At 44.6% G+C, this 20226-nt stretch overlaps 1 protein-coding gene across 2 annotated transcripts in view; it reads left to right on the top strand.

Moving 5' to 3' along the window:
• EML6 (EMAP like 6) overlaps positions 1 to 20226 on the top strand; it is a 245299-nt gene that overhangs the window by 182698 nt on the left and 42375 nt on the right. For both annotated transcript variants that reach the window (XM_068232562.1, XM_068232561.1), the window contains exons 28-29: positions 17206 to 17284; positions 18555 to 18684. In XM_068232562.1, the coding sequence (XP_068088663.1) occupies positions 17206 to 17284; positions 18555 to 18684 (209 nt within the window). The remainder of the gene's footprint in view (positions 1 to 17205; positions 17285 to 18554; positions 18685 to 20226) is intronic.

Here is a 20226-nt window from a genome sequence, read left to right as displayed (position 1 = left end):
TCATTACCTCCCACACTCCCCAATTATTTTTTTTTGTAATTAAAAAAACAAAAAACAAAATTACAATTAAAAAAAAACCCATAAATAGTTACCTTAGGGACTGAACTTTTTAAATATTTATGTCAAGCGGGTATAACACTGTTACTTTATAAACTATGGGCTTGTAATTAGGGATGGATGCAAAACTGAAAAAAAGACAAATATTGGTGCCAAACATTGTGACAGGGACATAATTTAAACGGTTTTATAACCGGGACAAAAGGGCAAATAAATTTCATGGGTTTTAATTACAGTAGCTTATTTAGTTTAGTTTATTTAAAAACTATAATGGCCGAAAACTGAAACATAATGATTTTTTTCCCCACGTTTTTCCTATTTTCCCATTAAAACACATTTAGAATAAAATAATTATTGGCATAATGTCCCACCTAAAGAAAGCCTAATTGGTGGCGAAAAAACAAAACAAGATATAGTTCATTTCATTGCGATAAGTAATAATAAAGTTATAGACGAATGAATGGAAGGAGCGCTGAAGGGTAAAAATTGCTCTGGCGTTTCAGGGGTAAAACCCCTCAGCTGTGAAGTGGGTAAAAGACATACTGTATGTACGCAACAATCTCATGTGTTGTTTAACAGGCCAGCGCTGCCACCATTGCTGTTGGCCGTGTATTGCCATATAGCCATAATGTCCTTGGGGCTGTCCGGGGAATGGTCAGCGTCAACAGGGGATTGAAATGAAATTATATTTCAGATTTTGAGTGTTTGTTTTTTTTACTTTTCTGCTATTAACTGTAAAAAGTAACACTTTAAAGCAAACGTTTGTATTGAATAGCGGGTTTGTTTTTTTGCGCCGTACAAGAATGCAAATTTGATTGTAAAGTAGGGAATGCTGCCAACACAACCCTCATGCGCACACAAGAAGTGTAGTATGATAGCTCCCCTGCCCCATGCCAACAGCTGTGGCTACTGTAACCTCCCCCCATCCATAGCATGTGTGGCCAGTATGTCCTCTCCCCTCTTCGCCCCCCAATAATGCAGAGTGCACAGAGGAGCAATCTATTCTACCTGCTTCCAACGCCAAGCAGTCCTGAGCTACCCTGTTATGGAAGAGAGGGGAGCAGGTATCCCTAATCCTGAATCGAATCTAAGGTCACCGAATTGATTCATAGATTCGATTCATCGATTCGATTCAATCCGACATGTCGGATCGGGATTCGATTCAATTCAATTTGCCATTGCAAAACAATGGCAAATTGAATCAAATCCCGATCCTGATCGGACATTTCGGATTGAATCGAATCGAATTGATTATTCAAATTGAATGGCACAACAAAAATTGTATAGTGTAGATGGGGCTTTATAGATTAGCATATGATCAGTCCGATTAGATACTGATTTGCTGTAATAACTTCTTGCTTTAGCTTACAGAGAAAGCAGAAGTGACATCGGAATATATTCACTGGTAGAATGTACGTACACTGGGTACAGAGACAGTTAGCAGAATGAGTTTTATAACCTCTGTGACGGTATTTGCGCATTGCGTATAACACAAGCAAGCAAGTGTTGAACATGCGTTACGTAGTTTGTGTAACATCCGATATAATTTGTCTGCACATGTAACTTTAACCGATCATTAGTGAATATAACCCTGATGCCAGTTTCACACTGTAAACCAGTGGTTTTGTTGCGGTGCGATCGCACCGCAACGTCAAAAACAGCTTTCAGAGATTACTGCGGCAATGCGTGTTCATCTCACTTCTAGCTGCAAGCCAAGAAAGAAGTAATGCTCTCTCGCGCTCACTTCCTGTAACGGTAATGGGAAGTGCATTGTCAAAATACGCCGTGCACGCACAATGCGAGCCAAAAAATGTAAAGTATGGTAACACACCACAATGAAAATGTCCCACTGTGAAAGGGGCCTAACTCCTAATTCAATTTTCATTTTATTTTGGTCTCGAAACTTCCTGTAAGCTAAAAAGATGTGGTGGAACAGATCAGAATTTTCTATCTCGCTAGGTCTTTACAGTTTAGCAATGTGCCAAGATTTCCTATCATGAGCTGACTAGAGGGAGCAGTATACAGACTTGCTTTGTAATACTTTCTCTAATGAATTCTCCATAGGAATGTGGTGAATTCCAAAGCCAAAGACACAAGTAGTGCGATGCAAACGTCAGACTCCTCTTACCGCACAGGTGTAAGGGGACAGTAAATAGATCTTCCTCTCTGAGTTACTGACAACCCTGAATCCCCAAGTGTAACGATCCGTGGGGCTATGGGATTTCTATCTGTGCAATTGTGTTATGTGTTACGCTGTAGTGAAGCAGCTTGCAAGAAAACATGTTTTCTGAAGGTTTGATATACCAGTAAAAGGAATGTGGAGTCTTTGTTTATTATATACAGGATAAAGATGTGCAAATAATCTAGCTGAAGCTGCATCTGCATCTGCTACTAGTATTCCTCTCTGCTCCCATCAGTAGTGCTTATCTGTGTCCCTAATTCACGACCGATGAAGCTGCTTGCACACTGGGGCCTATATACTAAGCCATAAACATAGCAATCCAGAATGAACGTTTCTTGCCAATATTCTGTGTGAATGGGTTCTGGTACAGCAGGGCAGGGTGATATTTTAATGCCTCTGCTGATTGTGTAGATTACAATATTTAGTTCTATGCAAATTTATTTCTAGTGTATAGAAAGTTAAAAAAAAAAAAAAAGTTATTCGGGGCCGCAGATGAGATTTTATCAAGTATTCCAAAACTCTAAAAGGGGCCATTAGGGATGGTAAATGACATGCAGATAATTTCAAGTTGAAATGTTTGCAGCTTGAAAAAGGATGTGATTGCTTCATGTTCAGACTGCATAAATTTGCATACAAAATTTTCATACTGCTGCATCAAATCGAATGTATTTGCATCTCACTGACCATTCCTATTAATGGACAAAAAGTAGGGAAAATAAAAATTGCACCCTGCAGAAAGAAAACAGAACAGGAGCCCAAATGGTGCAGTATGTCACAGTACCAGAAGTATGTAAAATATGCAGATGGATTATACTCACAAAGGTGGGTTACAGAAGGGCAACCGACCACTAGAAGCAGGTGGAGATGTATAACCCCGACTCCACTCGGGTGACCAGCTGGTGATGGTTGCACTCTTGATAAAAAGCAAATCAAATTACCTAAATTGGTCAAAGAGGGTTGATCCCCCTCCAAAAGGAGGGTGAAGGCACAGGATAAAGGGGAAAGAGGCACCCATAGAAGATAAAATGTGTTAAAAACAAATAAAAGGAAAAAAGTGAGGTGGCTTACCTCCATGAAGACAAAATCACGTATTAATAGAATTTTATTGCACTGGCAACGCATTTCGTGAGTGCATACCCACTTCCTCAGGCCAAATAGCAGTGCCTTATAGAGCTTGTAGCCACAAATAAGGCGCCTTATTTGTGGCTACAAGCACTATTAGGTAAGCCACCTCATTTTTTTTCATTTCATTTGTTTTTAACACATTTTATCTTCTCTGGACGCCTCTTTCCCCTTTATCCTATCCCTATTAATGATACGATCCCGCGGCCGATCGAATATTTCTGGTAATTTATCAGAAACAATCAGTCATGCCCATTAACCGATCCGATCAGATCGATGGCATTGTTCCGAAAAATGGATCAAGTCCATTAATCTGATCAAATTGATTAGTGGGAATTTGGCCGGTAATTGGAAACAATCGATTGCCCGTGGGATTGTGTTGTTAAAGGGATACTGTAGGGGGGTCAGGGGAAAATGAGTTGAACTTACCCGGGGCTTCTAACGGTCCCCCGCAGACATCCTGTGTTGGCGCAGCCACTCACCGATGCTCCGCCCCCGCCTCCGGTTCACTTCTGGAATTTCAGACTTTAAAGTCTGAAAACCACTGCGCCTGCGTTGCCGTGTCCTCGATCCCGCTGATGTCACCAAGAGCGCACAGCGCAGGCCCAGTATGGTCTGTGTCTGCGCAGTACACTCCTGGTGACATCAGCGGGAGCGAGGACACGGGCGTGCAGGCGCAGTGGTTTTATGACTTTAAAGTCAGAAATTCCAGAAGTGAACTGGAGGCGGGGCCAGAGCATCGGTGAGTGGCTGCGCCAACACAGGATGTCTGCGGGGGACCATTAGAAGCCCCGGGTAAGTTCAGCTCATTTTTCGCCGACCCCCCTACAGTATCCCTTTAATAGACAACTTTAGGGCCGGTTTACAGTAAATTCTGTGCACCAGTGCATCTGTTGCCAGGCAGAATTTGTGCCTTTTTAGTGTAATAGCAGTGCATCTGCTGAGAATGCATGCAGTGGTGCGCTGCAAGGGAGGCGTTGCTGTTACATTGTATTGGCACCACATCTGTGGGGGGGGGGGGGTCACTGATACGCTGGCACACCGCTTTCACTGTAAAGTAGCACAAGCTGAGTTGTAATAAAATATTTGTAACCTCAATCTATTTGTTGATTGGGTTAGCTATATCAGTGTATACTCACCGGTGGAATTCCTAAGGGATATATCATATGCATATGCATGCGGATATAACAACACTTGATTTAACCATGTAAAGTAATACAGACAGAATAGTTCAACAATTGTCTTGAGCAAAGCATGCAAATGTGGTCATAAAGTATGGGTTCAGCTGAAACCTCATTGTGCTGGCCAGAGCCAGATCATCCTCAAGGCAAAACTAGGCAGTTGCTGAGGGCCTGGTGAGAGTCTAGGGGCCTGGTGGATGCTAGCCCCCACCAAATCTTACCAACAAAAAGCCAGGTGGTTATCAGTGGTGGGCAAAAATTGCTCTCTTGCTAAGGGGCCCCATTTCATCTTAAAGGATACCCGAAGTGACGTGACATGGTGAGAGAGACGTGTATGTACAGTCAGTGCCAAGCAAACAAATAACTATGCTTACCTGAGGAAAAATGTATGCGTGCTCTTAACACCAAGTTTTAACCCTAGCAAGTCTGGCTCTGCAAATCTGGCTCAATTGGCTATTCATGAGGCAATGCTCATGCAAATATGCATTTGCTTTCGCACGCCAAACTATGCAGGGTCAAAAAACGAATACCGCAAAGCGGTCGCCCTGCGGGAATTAGTTCATGCCACATTAGCCCTATCCAGGAGCGCCACGGGGAGACAGGTGGAAGATGGCTTGCTCTGGTGGTGTGAGCCCTGGAGTGAGTTGTTTGCATATGTCCTTCCCCCCCCTATGGAGTGTTGTGTGTGAGCCACCCCTGAGCTCTAAAGCGTGGAGTGACCCATGCTTCACTCCTTTCTCAGGTGGTGCCCCCAAGTTAATGCGCATGTAGCAGAACGCAATGGACGTTAAGGTAAGTGCCTGTTTTTAATATTGGGAGGTTGAAGCGGACGGCTCCCCCGGCGCTGGCCACGCTTGGGGGGGTCGCCTGCGCCACCCAGCCTCCCCCTCCGGGGTGCTGCTGTGGTTCCCAGGCGGTGAGAGTGCCTGGGACCCCGCGGTCCCCCGGTTGTATGGGGGCATTGGGAAGCATCCCCGTGGCGCTCCTGGATAGTGCTTATGTGGCATGAACGAATTCCCGCAGGGCGACCGCTTTGCGGTATTCGTTTTTTGACCCTGCATAGTTTGGCGTGCGAAAGCAAATGCATATTTGCATGAGCATTGCCTCATGAATAGCCAATTGAGCCAAATTTGCAGAGCCAGACTTGCTAGGGTTAAGGCTTGGTGTTAGAGCACGCATACATTTTCCTCAGGTAAGCATTTTAAACAAATAACTATGCTGTGTTCCTGTTTTTCTTTCTCTGCCTGAAAGAGTTAAATATATGTAAGTGGCTGACTCAGTCCTGACTCAGACAGGAAGTGACTACAGTGTGACCCTCACTGATGAGAAATTCCAACTATAAAACACTTTCCTAGCAGAAAATGGCTTCTGAGAGCAAGAAAGCGGTAAAAAGGGGAATTTCTTATCAGTGAGGGTCACACTGTAGTCGCTTCCTGTCTGAGTCAGCCAATTACATACCTGATATTTAACTCTTTCAGGCAGAGAAAAAAAAGGAACACAGGATAGTTAATTGTGTGCTATGCACTGTACATACACATGTCTATTTCATCATGTCACATGTCACTTCGGGTATCCTTTAAAGGATACCCGAGGTGAGAGGTATATGGAGGCTGCCATATTTATTTCCTTTTAAACAATACCAGTTGCCTGGAAGCCCTGTTGATCTTATGGCATAAGTAGTGTCTGAGTCAAAACCCTGGAACAAGAATAAGGTTAATCCAGTAAAACCTGAGTCAGCTGACTCAGTACCTGATCTGCTGCATGCCTGTTCAGGGTCTGTGGCTAAAAGTATTAGAGACACAGGGTCAGGAGGACTGCCAGGCTACTGGTATGGTTTAAAAGGAAATAAATATGGCAGCCTCCATATACCTCTCACCTCGGGTTCCCTTTAATACTTTTCTGGTGCTGGCAGTGGCAGGACAGTACGTTAACCAGTTCACTAGCTTCTACAAAAACAGTATAAATATGAGTTTTGCATGGACTGGGCATTTAGAAAGATCAAATGCAATCAGACACCTGTAATAATCTGAATTTCCACAATAAAACTTATTTTCAAAGTGAGGTTGCACATTCCTGTCTTTCTAAACTTCAGTTTAGTGGCATCCTGAAAGTATCTCACATGCAGCTGGTCTTGGTTTGTAGAGCAGCCGTGAATTCTCAGTTTATCTATAGCAAAACAATAAAAACGTACACTTTTGTACACAGTAGAGAGTAACGGCTGTGCATCTAAACCAAGTTGCACCTGATTTACACTATCTGCATAGAGCTGCAAGGCCTCCTATAAATACAACTGCACTCATTACAGCACAGGTGCTAAACACCTTATGGAGGATGTTTGCTTCCAAAATAATTTGCATGCAAAGGATTTTGTACTAGACCTTTCCACCGCGATGAGGTCATCTTATCAGATGGGAACCACTATATAAAATGACATAATATAAATGACATGCAAACATGAGTGTTGACCTGGGAGCTAGCCATTAAAATGGAAGGAAGCAGTGCAGCGTGGATCTACTGTGTCTATGGCTATACATATCTGTTTATATTGTTCATTATCAGCACAGAACGAAGAAGCCGTGATAGTTGGGTCTGCAGCTTTCATTTGCTAATATTTTCCCCTGTTGTCTGTGTTTTTGATTACAATTCGAGACAGGTGCACTTGCTGGGGAATTTGCCGCTAATTAGAGATGTTTGATGACATGCAAATAATTCTAGCAAATTGTATGCAATTTACAATGGTGCCAATGAAATGCACTTCCTGGAGATTTTGATTGGTCCAATTCAAAACTGCATATGGTTGCATTCAATTTGCATGAAAGTCAAAAATATTTGAATCTCTTTGACCATCTCTACTGGTGACCCCCTTTATGTTGTATTTGTCCGTCTGTCGGATTTCACTGCTGGTAACACAATATGTTCCAGTGCTGCCAAAACTATCACTTATAGCAAACCTGAAGCGAAAATAAACTTATGAGATAAAGGTGGCCATACACTTATAGATTTGCAGCAGATTCGACCATCAGATAGATTTGTCAGATGCCTGTCAAGTCGAATCTGACAGGAGTCTATTTGATGCGTGCCACACACTAGGAACAGATTTCCAATAGATTTCAGAATGAAATCTATTGGGAATCGATCTAAATGCTTTATTGGACCATTCGATCCAATGCAACTCTATGGGCCAGCAGCAGATCGACCTAGATTTTCCATCCTGTCAGATAGATCAAATCGATCAAAATCGGCCACAGATCGATCGATAGATTTGATAGAATCGATTGATGGCTGAAATCGACCAGTGTATGGGCCCCTTAATGAATTGTATGTGTAGTACATCTAAGAAATAAAGCATTAGTAGCAAAGAAAAGAGTCTCCTATTGTTTTCCAGTACAGGAAGAGAGAAAAAAATTTCAGTTGTTATCTATGCAGAAGAGCTTCTCTGAGCTATTCGACCCAGTGGGTCCAATACAATCCTGTTTTTTAGGCACTTAAAGAGAACCCGAGGTCGGTTTGAAGAATATTATCTGCATACAGAGGCTGGATCTGCCTATACAGCCCAGCCTCTGTTGCTATCCCAAACCCCACTAAGGTCCCCCTGCACTCTGCAATCCCTCATAAATCACAGCCACGCTGCTGACAAACAGCTTGTCAGAGCTGGCTGTGTTTATCTCTATAGTGTCAGTCTGCTGCTCTCCCCGCCTCCTGCAGAACTCCGGTCCCCGCCTGCATCCCTTCCCTCCCTGCTGATTGGAGGGAAGGGACGGGGGCAGGGACCGGAGCTATGCAGGAGGCGGGGGAGCATCTGAGACTGACACTACAGATGTAAACACAGCCTCACAGCACGGCTGTGATTTATGAGGGATTGCAGAGTGCAGGGGGACCTTAGTGGGATTTGGGATAGCAACAGAGGCTGGGCTGTATAGGCAGATCCAGCCTCTGTATGCAGATAACATTCTTTAAACACACCTCTGGTTCTCTTTAAGCAGCCAAGAAACAGCGAGAGACAGCTTGGGATAAGGTTTTACTGCAGGAAAGTTCAAAGGGTCATTATTTCTGCTTTGTTTTATAGCTTAAAGAAAATTTGTAATGAAAAAACCTCCCCTGGGGGGTACTCACCTCGGGTGGGGGAAGCCTCTGGATCCTATTGAGGCTTCCCCCGTACTCCTCGGTCCCACGGGGCGGCGGCGAAAATCCTTCCGGAGCGGCGGCAATGTAAATATTTACCTCTTGGCTCCAGCTCAGGCGCAGTATCCGATCTCTGCACGGAGATAGGCGAAAATAGCCGATCTCCGTCGGGCCGCTCTACTGCACAGGCGCAACTCTCCTGCGCCTGCGCAGTAGAGCGGACCCGACGGAGATCGGCTATTTTCGCCTATCTCCGTGGGAAAAGCTGCAACAGCGCCCCCACTGGAGCCAGAAAAGGTACATATTGCACAGGCTGTCGGATTTGTCGCCTGTGCGTTCCGTGGGCTGCAGCGGGACCGCCGTGGGACACAGGACGGGAGAAGTCTCAATAGGGTCCAGAGGCTTCCCCCTACTGAGGTGAGTACCCCCCAGGGGAACTTTTTTTCAGTACAGGTTTTCTTTAACAGGCAGAGAGTGTGGTTTTAAAACTGCAAATGTGACAGAAATTATACATTGTTATAAAAAAGCTACATAACTGAAAATAAAAATATGAGACTCTTTTCTTTGCTTCTAATGTTCTATTTATTATCTGTACTACACATACAATTCATTATATCATAATTTTTTTTCAGCTTCAGAATTGCTTAAAAGGGATACTGAACAGTCTCTGAAAAAAGAAAACCGGACTTACATGGGGCTTCCAGCCCACCGTAGCCCACGAGGCCCCCTGGCTCCTCTCCCAGTACTGCTGGCGGCTCCGGTAATGCAGCGACTTCAGGGAAATTCGCTCGTGCCCAGCCCCGCTGCGTAGCTGTCGCATCAGTCTTTAGAGAAACGCACATGCGTCCTTACGGCGGCTAGCGCAATGACGCACTGGCTACGCATCGGGGGCGAGCGCCTGCAACTTCACCCGAAGTCGTCACGTTACCGGTGCCATCAGCGGGACCAGGAGAGGAGGCTGGGGGGCCTTGCGAGCTACGGTGGGCTAGAGGAAGCCCCCGGTAAGTCCAGTTTTCTTTTTTCAGAGACTGCTCAGTATCCCTTTAACAAGACTTTTAACTCTCATGTATTCCTAACAGTTCCGTTTTATTAGGTCCCTTTCACACCTAGGCGGGAATCGTGCGATTCCCGCTAATCGCTAAAGCGCTAGCTAGTGCTATATTAGTCTATGGCAGTGTTCACACTTGAGTGATTAGCGTTAACCGCGGGTGTTCCGCGATTATCGCTAATCGCAAACGTGTTGCATGCAGCATTTTTCTGGCGATTTAGGAGCGATCGCCATTAGCATATATAGAAACGCTAATCGCGATCGCTCCAAAACGCAAATTTGTACAGTGATTTTTCCGCGTTCAATCGCAGAAAAATCACCCGCAGAAAACGCTACCGCAAATCGCTAGTGGCTAGCAATTTTAGGTGTGAATGGGCCCTTAGTGTCTGTTATCACAAAGGATCTAGGGTACAGGAAAGGCAACTCACTAACCAGTTACTATGGACTGAAAAAGGAAACAGATTCAAAGTTTCCCATAGCTTTTAACACCGGTGCAGCAGTTGAATCAGGTTATAGTAAATGCGAGATCACAGCTGTTTCTATCCTCATTGTTTAGTCAGATGGGAACCTGTGTGTGTTTTACTTTTATTGTGGGTACCGTGACTTGTTAATACAAAACAAAAACAAAACAAAAACAACAACGTGACCATAGTAAATAGGCCCCACTGTTCTGACCCTCTCCTGCACTCCCAAGCTATTGTCACATGACTTGTGATTTATATCATGATTCATATCAATGATGTGGGTGTTCCCTCCGCCTCAGACCGCTGGCATGCGTTCATTTGATTTGTCCAGCAAATCAAAGCTTATTTAACCCTCGCTTTGCATGAAACGCATGCTCAGGTATTCTCAGCAAACTTGTACTAAGTTCTCACTCGGTTTCATTTGCTGCTTACCAGGGGATCCAGGTAATGTTCCGTTTTGTGATCATTGATGTTATTTGACAGTTGAATCCTAACCTGATTGTTCTTGTTCGCATGGGATGAGGAGTTACCCTTGTTTCCAATGTATTTGTAATAAATGTATAGTATTGCTACACTACACTGTCTGTTCAGAATATGGTGCTTTAGGACTGATTAAGGTACTTTCACACTGGCGGGTTGCGTCGGCCTATTTTGCCAAGTGCGTTGCTGGGCAACGTGCACAGTGATGTGCAGCAAACTAGAAGCATATTTTTTTAAAATTGTACAGGGTTAGCCTTGCGGCAAGCGAATGTGCGGGATCATTTTTTTTTTTTTAATACACTTCCGCACAATTTGATTTTCAGCCACAGGAAGTGAGCGTTAGAGAGCCCCACTTCCTTCTTGGCTTGCCGACATAAGAGGGATTACCGCGCATTTCCCTGGTAATCCCCGATGGGTGTTTTTAGGGTTGCTGTGCAAGGCATTCATCGCACCGCAACACTTGTATACCGCCGGTTTCCAGTGTGAAACCAGCCTTAAAGTTCCCAGTATGTGGGAATAATATAATAATGTACCTCTTGGGCAGTGGCATAGCAGTAGGGAATGCAGAGGTTGTGACCGCACCAGGGACGTTGGACCAGAGGGGTTATCTTCCTCAACTGCAATATTAGATCCTTATTGGTTCTCTGCTGGTACTGATCCCATCTACAGTGGTGTGAAAAACTATTTGCCCCCTTCCTGATTTCTTATTCTTTTGCATGTTTGTCACACTTAAATGTTTCTGCTCATCAAAAACCGTTAACTATTAGTCAAAGATAACATAATTGAACACAAAATGCAGTTTTAAATGATGGTTTTTATTATTTAGTGAGAAAAAAAACTCCAAATCTTCATGGCCCTGTGTGAAAAAGTGATTGCCCCCCTAGTTAAAAAATAACTTAACTGTGGTTTATCACACCTGAGTTAAATGTCTGTAGTCACCCCCAGGCCTGATTACTGCCACACCTGTTTCAATCAAGAAATCACTAAAATAGGAGCTATCTGACACAGAGAAGTAGACCAAAAGCACCTCAAAAGCTAGACATCATTTCAAGATCCAAAGAAATTCAGGAACAAATGAGAACAAAGTACTGTAATTGAGATCTATCAGTCTGGTAAAGATTATAAAGCCATTTCTAAAGCTTTGGGACTCCAGCGAACCACAGTGTGAGCCATTATCCACAAATGGCAAAAACATGGAACAGTGATGAACCTTCCCAGGAGTGGCTGGCCGACCAAAATTACCCCAAGAGCGCAGAGAAAACTCATGCGAGAGGCCACAAAAGACCCCAGGACAACATCTAAAGAACTGCAGGCCTCACTTGCCTCAATTAAAGTCATTGTTCATGACTCCACCATAAGAAAGAGACTGGGCAAAAACGGTCTGCATGGCAGATATCCAAGGCGCAAACCACTTTTAAGCAAAAAGAACATTAAGGCTCGTCTCAGTTTTGCTAAAAAAACATCTCAATGATTGGCAAGACTTTTGGGAAAATACCTTGTGATGAGACAAAAGTTGAACTTTTTGGAAGTTGCGTGTCCTGTTACATCTGGCATAGAAGTAACACAGCATTTCAGCAAAAGAACATCATACCAACAGTAAAATATGGTGGTGGTAGTGTGATGGTCTGGGGTTGTTTTGCTGCTTCAGGACCTGGAAGGCTTGCTGTGATAGATGGAACCATGAATTCTACTGTCTACCAAAAAATCCTGAAGGAGAATGTCTGGCCATCTGATTTTCAACTCAAGCTGAAGCGATCTTGGGTGCTGCAGCAGGACAATGACCCAAAACACACCAGCAAATGCACCTCTGAATGGCTGAAGAAAAACAAAATGAAGACTTTGGAGTGGCCTAGTCAAAGTCCTGACCTGAATCCTATTGAGATGTTGTGGCATGACCTTAAAAAGGCGGTTCATGCTAGAAAACCCTCAAATAAAGCTGAATTACAACAATTCTGCAAAGATGAGTGGGCCAAAATTCCTCCAGAGCGCTGTAAAAGACTCGTTGCAAGTTATCGCAAACGCTTGATTGCAGTTATTGCTGCTAAGGGTGGCCCAACCAGTTATTAGGTTCAGGGGGCAATTTCTTTTTCCCACAGGGCCATGTAGGTTTTGAGGTTATTTTTCTCACTAAATAATAAAAACCATAATTTAAAACTGCATTTTGTGTTCAATTATGTTATCTTTGACTAATAGTTAACGGTTTTTGATGAGCAGAAACATTTAAGTGTGACAAACATGCAAAAGAATAAGAAATCAGGAAGGGGGCAAATAGTTTTTCACACCACTGTATATATGGTTTGAATAGTGGTAATCATTAACAAAACTGTTCTCCTTACCTGCATACATCTCTTTGACACTGCAGCTGTCCTTGGCAGGTTTTGTTGCGCCATATGAATTGTTATGTATAGAATGCTTTGTGAAAACTTGCACAGGGGCCAAAGTTCCTTAGCTACGCCACTGCTCTTGGGGTATGTCTGCCACATGATAAGAACCTGTGAATTTAGGTTGCATTCACAGTGGAACGTTATGGTCACACGTTATTAAGTCTTATAACACAGCTTAGCGCACTGCAATGCTAATCCTATGGGCCATTCACAGTGCAACGTTAAAGGGACTCCGAGCTCTGATTAAAAATAAAATTTGAACTTACCCGGGGCTTTCTCCATCCCAGCCCTGGTCGGGACGTCCCACGCCGGCCTCCTGGCTCTTCTCCCGGCGGCTGTCCGCATAGCGCGGACAGGCCGGGCCCCCGGGCGACACTGGCGAGTGTCGGGGCTTCTTCTTCCCCATACGTCACGAATGACGTCACACGCTGGCCGCCGCGCGTCATGACGGCGGCCGGCGTGACAGCACGGCGCATGCGCGATTAAACCGCGCATGCGTCGTGCTGTCACGCCGGCCGCCGTCATGACGCGCGGCGGCCGGCGTGTGACGTCATTCGTGACGTATGAGGAAGAAGAAGCCCCGACACTCGCCAGTGTCGCCCGGGGGCCCGGCCTGTCCGCGCTATGCGGACAGCCGCCGGGAGAAGAGCCAGGAGGCCGGCGTGGGACGTCCCGACCAGGGCTGGGATGGAGAAAGCCCCGGGTAAGTTCAAATTTTATTTTTAATCAGAGCTCGGAGTCCCTTTAAAGTTGCGTTAAAAAAATTTTGCGTTGTGGTAACTCACTGCTTGCACGTTGCGACTTTACCGCCGCATTAAAACGTGACGTCCCACTGTTAATACAGCCTAGAGGATAAATGTATTATCAGTTTATATATGTTACGGCCAGAACCCGAAGTTTGGCCAGAACTAGAAGTGGCCGGCCACTTCGGGTTCTGGCCGGCCAATGCGCGAACTGGCCGCTGCGCTGCGGCCAATGTGAGGAATGAAACAATTCCTGTAAGGTTTAATGTGATGTTGTGGCCGCAGCGCAGCGGGTAAATGTATCACACATCTTTACTTTATTCAATGGCATTAAGCCGCCCGGCTTTTTCCCTCCGCCTCTCTCTCTCCTCCCCCCGCCTCTCTCTCCTCCCCCCGCCTCTCTCTCTCCTTCTCTTTATGGGCAGTTGGGCACAGCCGGGCCAGGGACACGCGTGTCCCTCCGGAGTCGTTCGTCGCGGCAGGGGAATCCTGCCGTTCTTGCAGAGCGGGTGCTGGCAGAAGCGATGTCTGCAGCCTCCCCGCTCTGCTCTCCTGCCGCGACGAACGACTCTCCTGGACACGCGTGTCCCCCGCCCGCTGCCCATAAGAGAAGGAAGAGAGAGGCGGGGGGAGGAGAGAGAGGCAGAGGGAAAAAGCCGGGCGGCTTAATGCCATTGAATAAAGTAAAGATGTGGGATACATTTACCCTGCTGCGCTGCGGCCACAACATCACATTAAACCTTACAGGAATTGTTTCATTCCTCACATTGGCCGCAGCGCAGCGGCCAGTTCGCGCATTGGCCGGCCAGAACCCGAAGTGGCCGGCCACTTCTAGTTCTGGCCAAACTTCGGGTTCTGGCCGTAACATATATATATATATATATATATATATATATATATATATATATATATATATAACATGACATATATTTGTAGATTGAACTCCAGCGTGTAGAGCCTATAATAGCTGAGATGCTTGTTGATAGCGGTCTGCTCTCCCTCCCTTCAGGCAATAGAGGTCTTTGTTGGGGAACAGGATATCAGGATAAAGGTTCTCTGCCATGCACAAGGAGCAGTCTGTCTTCCAACACTGACCTCTAGTGGTTGGTGGATGCAGGATCAGACTCAAAGATTTCTGTTAAGGCTATTAGACGCAATACAATTTTCCCAGCAGATCAATGGGTCGATCAATAAATTTCAGCTTGTTGCTCCTGATCCTGATCAAGTTCGGGATCAATTTTGTGTGGTACTGATCTGAAAACCATTCCGAAATTAACAATTGACCCATCGCACTGATGGGTCGATTGTTGTGGTATGAAGCTCAGCATCTCTTCTCTGCTCGAAAAGATTAATTACAGCATAAAACCTACTAAGAGAAAAACATGTGGGGAAGAAAAGCATTCAAACAGTCTAAGGGCCTGTTTCCACTACACGCAGATTGGAAGCAGAATGGATGCAGAACAACTGACTCCAATGAATGCCTATGGGCCTGTTTCCACTAAACGCTATTTTTCTGATGCAGATTTTCCCATAGGCATTTATTGGAGTCAGTTTTTCTGCATCCATTCTGCATTCAATCTGCGTGCAGGCCTAACAGCATTTTCTTATTTTGTGGTGAGCTTAGCAACCTATGCCGAGGAAGTAATTATACTACCTTTTGTTTATGTTTTTGCCCATTCCTGCACCCAACTGATCTCAACACAGACCTCACTGCAGATCACAGATATGAGAATACATCTTTCACACAGTAAGGGCCCGTTCAGATCAGAAATGCGGATGGCCACGCGTGCGGACCGCAACGCGTACGAACGCATGGCCATCCGCGTTTGTGTGCGTTGCGTGGCTGATCCCATCACTGAAAAGTGAATGGGACAGCCACGCGTTTTTGCAAAATCTGCGTGCAGCATGCGTTCCCGGACCGCACAGGTCCGGAACGCATGCAGTGTGAACATCAGACATTGCACTCTATGCAATGTCTGATGTCGTGCGTTTTGGCCACCTGCACGCGTTTCCAAAACGCGGCTGGAAACGCGTGCAGTGTGAACGGGCCCTAAGAGAGACCTTTGGCTGGGCCAAACACTCTGGCTTGTCCTCACCAGTGTGGCTGTTACATACAGGGTACTGTGTTTTCCCTCTGCTGTTACTGCAATATTTTGAGTGCCTTTTGACCTTAATAAGTATGCTTTTAAAAAGGTGGAGAATTCCCTGCTAAATACCCCGCAGACCCTGGCCAACATCACGTTCATGACCTGTACCATGAAGGGGCTAATAAAGCTTGAGAGGGGGGCTGCGCCTTGGGGTGCAAGTCACACTGTGAATTCCCATGGAAACAACTCTTCCCTAGTGGTGGACAACCATTCCATTGCCTGGCAGTCATTATGTAGTTTAAGCAGGAACCACATCTGGGCCCACCCCCAATGATGTCTCGCTCATCATTGACAGGAACAAGTGAGTGGCTGACTGAGGGAAAATAGGAGGGGATAGAGGCGGTGTTTGGGAGTGACAGCCATCTTTTTCATGGGGGCAGCCATCTTTTTGGCTGAAAGGAGGTGACAGGGAGCATGAGACACAGTTCCAACTGTCCTGTGTCCTTATACCCCTCCCAGCTGCACACGCTAGGCTTCAAATCTCAAATTGATAATTTTAAAAAAAATTGCATCGAAACAGCAGGAGAACAACATCATCAGAAATCCAATCACGCTTTGCACAGCATCAGAGGGAAAATGCCCTGGCAGTTTTCTTTAGTGCAGTTAAAATGAGGCTTGGGAAAGAAAAACAAAGTTCTGATGCTGGGAAACTGTTAAAGAAACACCAAGCCTTTTCAGTGCTGCTGAGTAGATTTTTAGTCTGGAGGTTCACGTTAAGTTTCTCTTGCACCTGGCTTTACCTAAGCTCTTTGTAATCAACCCACTAGCAGCTTCAACAGATTTATCTCGTTTGATGCTTTTAACCTCAGTCAAGAAAACTTCTTGTGTTGTAAATTCATGGAATTCTTTGATGTCTCTCTACTAGCAGAAAATATAGAAACTGAAAGCAGAAGTCCTCTGTTATTGTCTCACACTGCCCCCTAGTGACAAGTGGTCATAAATACACATTACAGCAGTACTAATTAGAAGCAGGGAAATGTAACAAATAAGACGTTAAAAAAATGTGCTAATGGGTTAAAAATATTTAAAATAGATTTTTAACAAAAATCATGAACTTTAACGCTTTGACATGTATACTTAGCAATAGCATTCGATGAATAGTTTAGTATGTTTAGTATTTCTTATGTGTTGTTTGTGAATGTACCACTTTTTCCATCTAGAAGCAGAGCTGGTTATATATGCGTATACTAAATATACTAAACTAAATAAACCAATTATTTTGTGATCACAGATATGTGGGCGTAGTTCTGATTACTCATCCATTTATGTTTCTAGACCATCAGTTAGCAGAGCAGCCCCTCAGCCAGAAAAGCTGCAGAAGAATAACATCAATAAGAAAAAGAAGGTGGTTGAGGTATGTATATTAGATGGGAGTATGGCTGGTTGACTATGACTTAAAATCCTTCCATCTGTTTATCCAGATTTTTCAGTTTTTGCTTTTGGCTTGACAGCCAGAAGAACCCATAGTCTTTTACAAGGCTGTTTCTGGGCACAGGCTTGCCAGGCAAAGGCATTGTGCGCCCTCTAGTGTACTCTGCGCAGTACTGCAGACTTTATATAAATTAAGATCAGTTTCAGGTAGTCTGCAGTGCAGAGCACGGTATATTCCACCTTTTGCAGTTCCACTGTGATATCTTGCAGCTTTCCAGTGTCCCCATTAGTGCAATATTTGGCTGATGCTACCCCATTCATTCTCTCCTCTCCCTTCTCCATAGAGACCGGGTGTATTTGTGTGTGTGTGGGGGGGGGGGGAGGAGGGGTTGACAGGTTGCCTGGAATACCAAATGTTTTCTGCTCAAGTCCAGTGGTGATATGTCTTCCTGAGTGTGAAAGAACTGCAATGCATTTTAGACTTACTTAGCTCTGCATAAATGAGACCCTTCATAGACAACTTAGTATAACTTCTGAGGTGTAACTGCATTAAAGGACAGCTGAACCAAGAGGAATATGGAGGCTGCCATATTTATTTCCTTTTAAGCAATGCCAGTTGCCCGGCTATGCTGCTGATCCTCTGTCTCTAATACTTTAAGCCTTAGCCCCTGAACAAGCATGCAGCAGATCAGATGTTTCTGACATTACAGTCAGATCTGACAAGATTAGCTGTATATTTGTTTCTGGTGTTGTTCAGACACTACTGCAGCCAAATACATGAGCAGAGCTGCCAGGCAACTGGTATTGTTTAAAAGGAAATAAATATGGCGGCCTTCATATTCCTCTAATTTCAGTTGTCCATTAGTTTTAAAGTTATAAAGCACACTCTGGGTCAATAAAAATGAGTGCAAAAATGCAAAACTGAAGAAAGAGTGGGGCAAGCAATCCAACTCTTTATTCCATTACCTAAATGGCTGCTTTGAACAATTGCTCAGTTTTACTTCAGTTTTCTCTGCACCTGTGTTGATAAATCTGCCCCACTTTCTCTTAGGCTTTTTTTAACGTTGAGAACTAACACTGCTGTTTTACATCCATTTCCACAACACCAACAGGAATAATTAAGTGGAAAAAGAATGAATGAAAGACCAGAGAGGGACGAGCAATGCATTGATTATATTGTAATCTCTCGCACACTTGCTGCATGAGTAATGAGTATATTTATGTTCTTATTTCCAATGTCTGCTGTGCCATAGGAGCTTTCTCTGGAGCATGTGTTTGGCTACAGAGGCTTTGACTGCCGTAACAACCTCCATTACCTCAATGACGGTGTCGATATTGTTTATCATACGGCTGCAGCTGGCATTGTGCAGAGCCTCTCTGCAGGTAAACTTCTCACTTGCAATATGAACATCTACACACAGTCCCCATAATGCACCACTGCACCCCATCCTGATATTGACTCTATATTAAAGTGGACCTGAACTCTTGCACAGAACAGAAGGAAAACAGAGAAACGCGCCCTGTATGTATTTAGAGAGTTTAGCCTGTCTAATTCCCCCTCATCTGTGACTAATCACCACTGTAATTTAATCTCTCAGCTGTGTCAGCTGGCTGCCTCAGCAATGCAGCTAATTTGTAAACACAGGATGTTAACCCTATGCCTGCTTCCATGAAAGCAGGAAGTAGACACACTGCAGATGTTCTGCAGGATTTGTACCAGCTGTAACAATGAAATGTTTTTCTTTAAAGGTTATTATGCTGTTGCTTATTTTTTAGAGCAGAGAGGAAGTCCTGAGTTCAGGTCTCCGGTGTAAGTTGGATGAGGTGGTATGCTGCTTTCCTAGAAGCAGATGGACAGTGACCACACTAGAGCTGTATAGGGTTTGCCAAATAGAACTCCAACTGGTCAGGATAGAGTAGGGAGTCTCCATCCCATTGTAAATCATCAGGTCCTTTCTGTAGATGATTCAATCACACTGAGCACATGGGCTGTAGTAAATAAATACAATGCTTGAAAGGAGAAGAGTGATGTACTGCTAGCACTAACTGATTCCATTTGTGATCTTATACATTATTATGGGAAAATGTGGCCATGTCTTTGTTTCCGTGTGTTTGGTTTATCACAGTTGCCAGTTAGCAGGGGTGTAGCAATAACCCCTGTGACCTCCGAAATCGTGAAGAGGCCCGGAAGCTAAGGGGCCCAGTCCTGGGGTGCAGAGCAACTGAAGAGAAACTTCATACTGTACAGGTCCTCTTCAATAAATTGTGAGCCCCTCTGAGGGACAGTTAGTGACAAAACAATATACTCTGTACAGCGCTGCGTAATATGTCGGCACTACATAAATTACTTTTAAAAAAAACCTTCCTCTTCAGTGTAGCTGCCATGCTGCCAGTCATCTAGCAGCTCTGGATGCCTTTAACAAGACATGCAGTGATTGGCTGTACAGCAGCTACACTGAAGAGGAAATGAAGAGGACCTGTTAGCCACCAGAACGAGGTAGAGTATGAATCTCTGCTGCCATACTACTCTGCAAAATCTCTGGGGTAACGCACACATTACATAGCCACACTTTCCTGTGGTCAGGGTAGCTGCAGAGTGGCGTTATCAGTATGGCTTCAGTACTACTAGAGGAAGTGCTTAGCATTACTTGTATATGTTACGGCCAGAACCCAAAGTCTGGGCACTTCGGGTTCTGGCCAGACTTCGGGTTCTGCCCGTAACATATACATTTTCTGTTTTAAAGTGGTATTGTCACCATAAAAATCAAATTTCAACAGCAACTGGTCTGAGTGTATTAAGTGATAAAGATGCTAATCCTGCATTCAAAACTTGCAAAACTTTTTCTGCTGTTAGGCCTGGAACCCACTGAAATCAGCAAACGCAACCGCTAGCGTTTTGTCTGAGTGGTTTGCAAGCGGATTCAT

The sequence above is a fragment of the Hyperolius riggenbachi genome, chromosome 4 (assembly GCF_040937935.1).
Source record: "Hyperolius riggenbachi isolate aHypRig1 chromosome 4, aHypRig1.pri, whole genome shotgun sequence".
Lineage (NCBI taxonomy): Eukaryota > Metazoa > Chordata > Amphibia > Anura > Hyperoliidae > Hyperolius > Hyperolius riggenbachi.
Note: the sequence above shows the minus strand (reverse complement) of the source record. Positions and strands in the feature narration are given on the sequence as shown.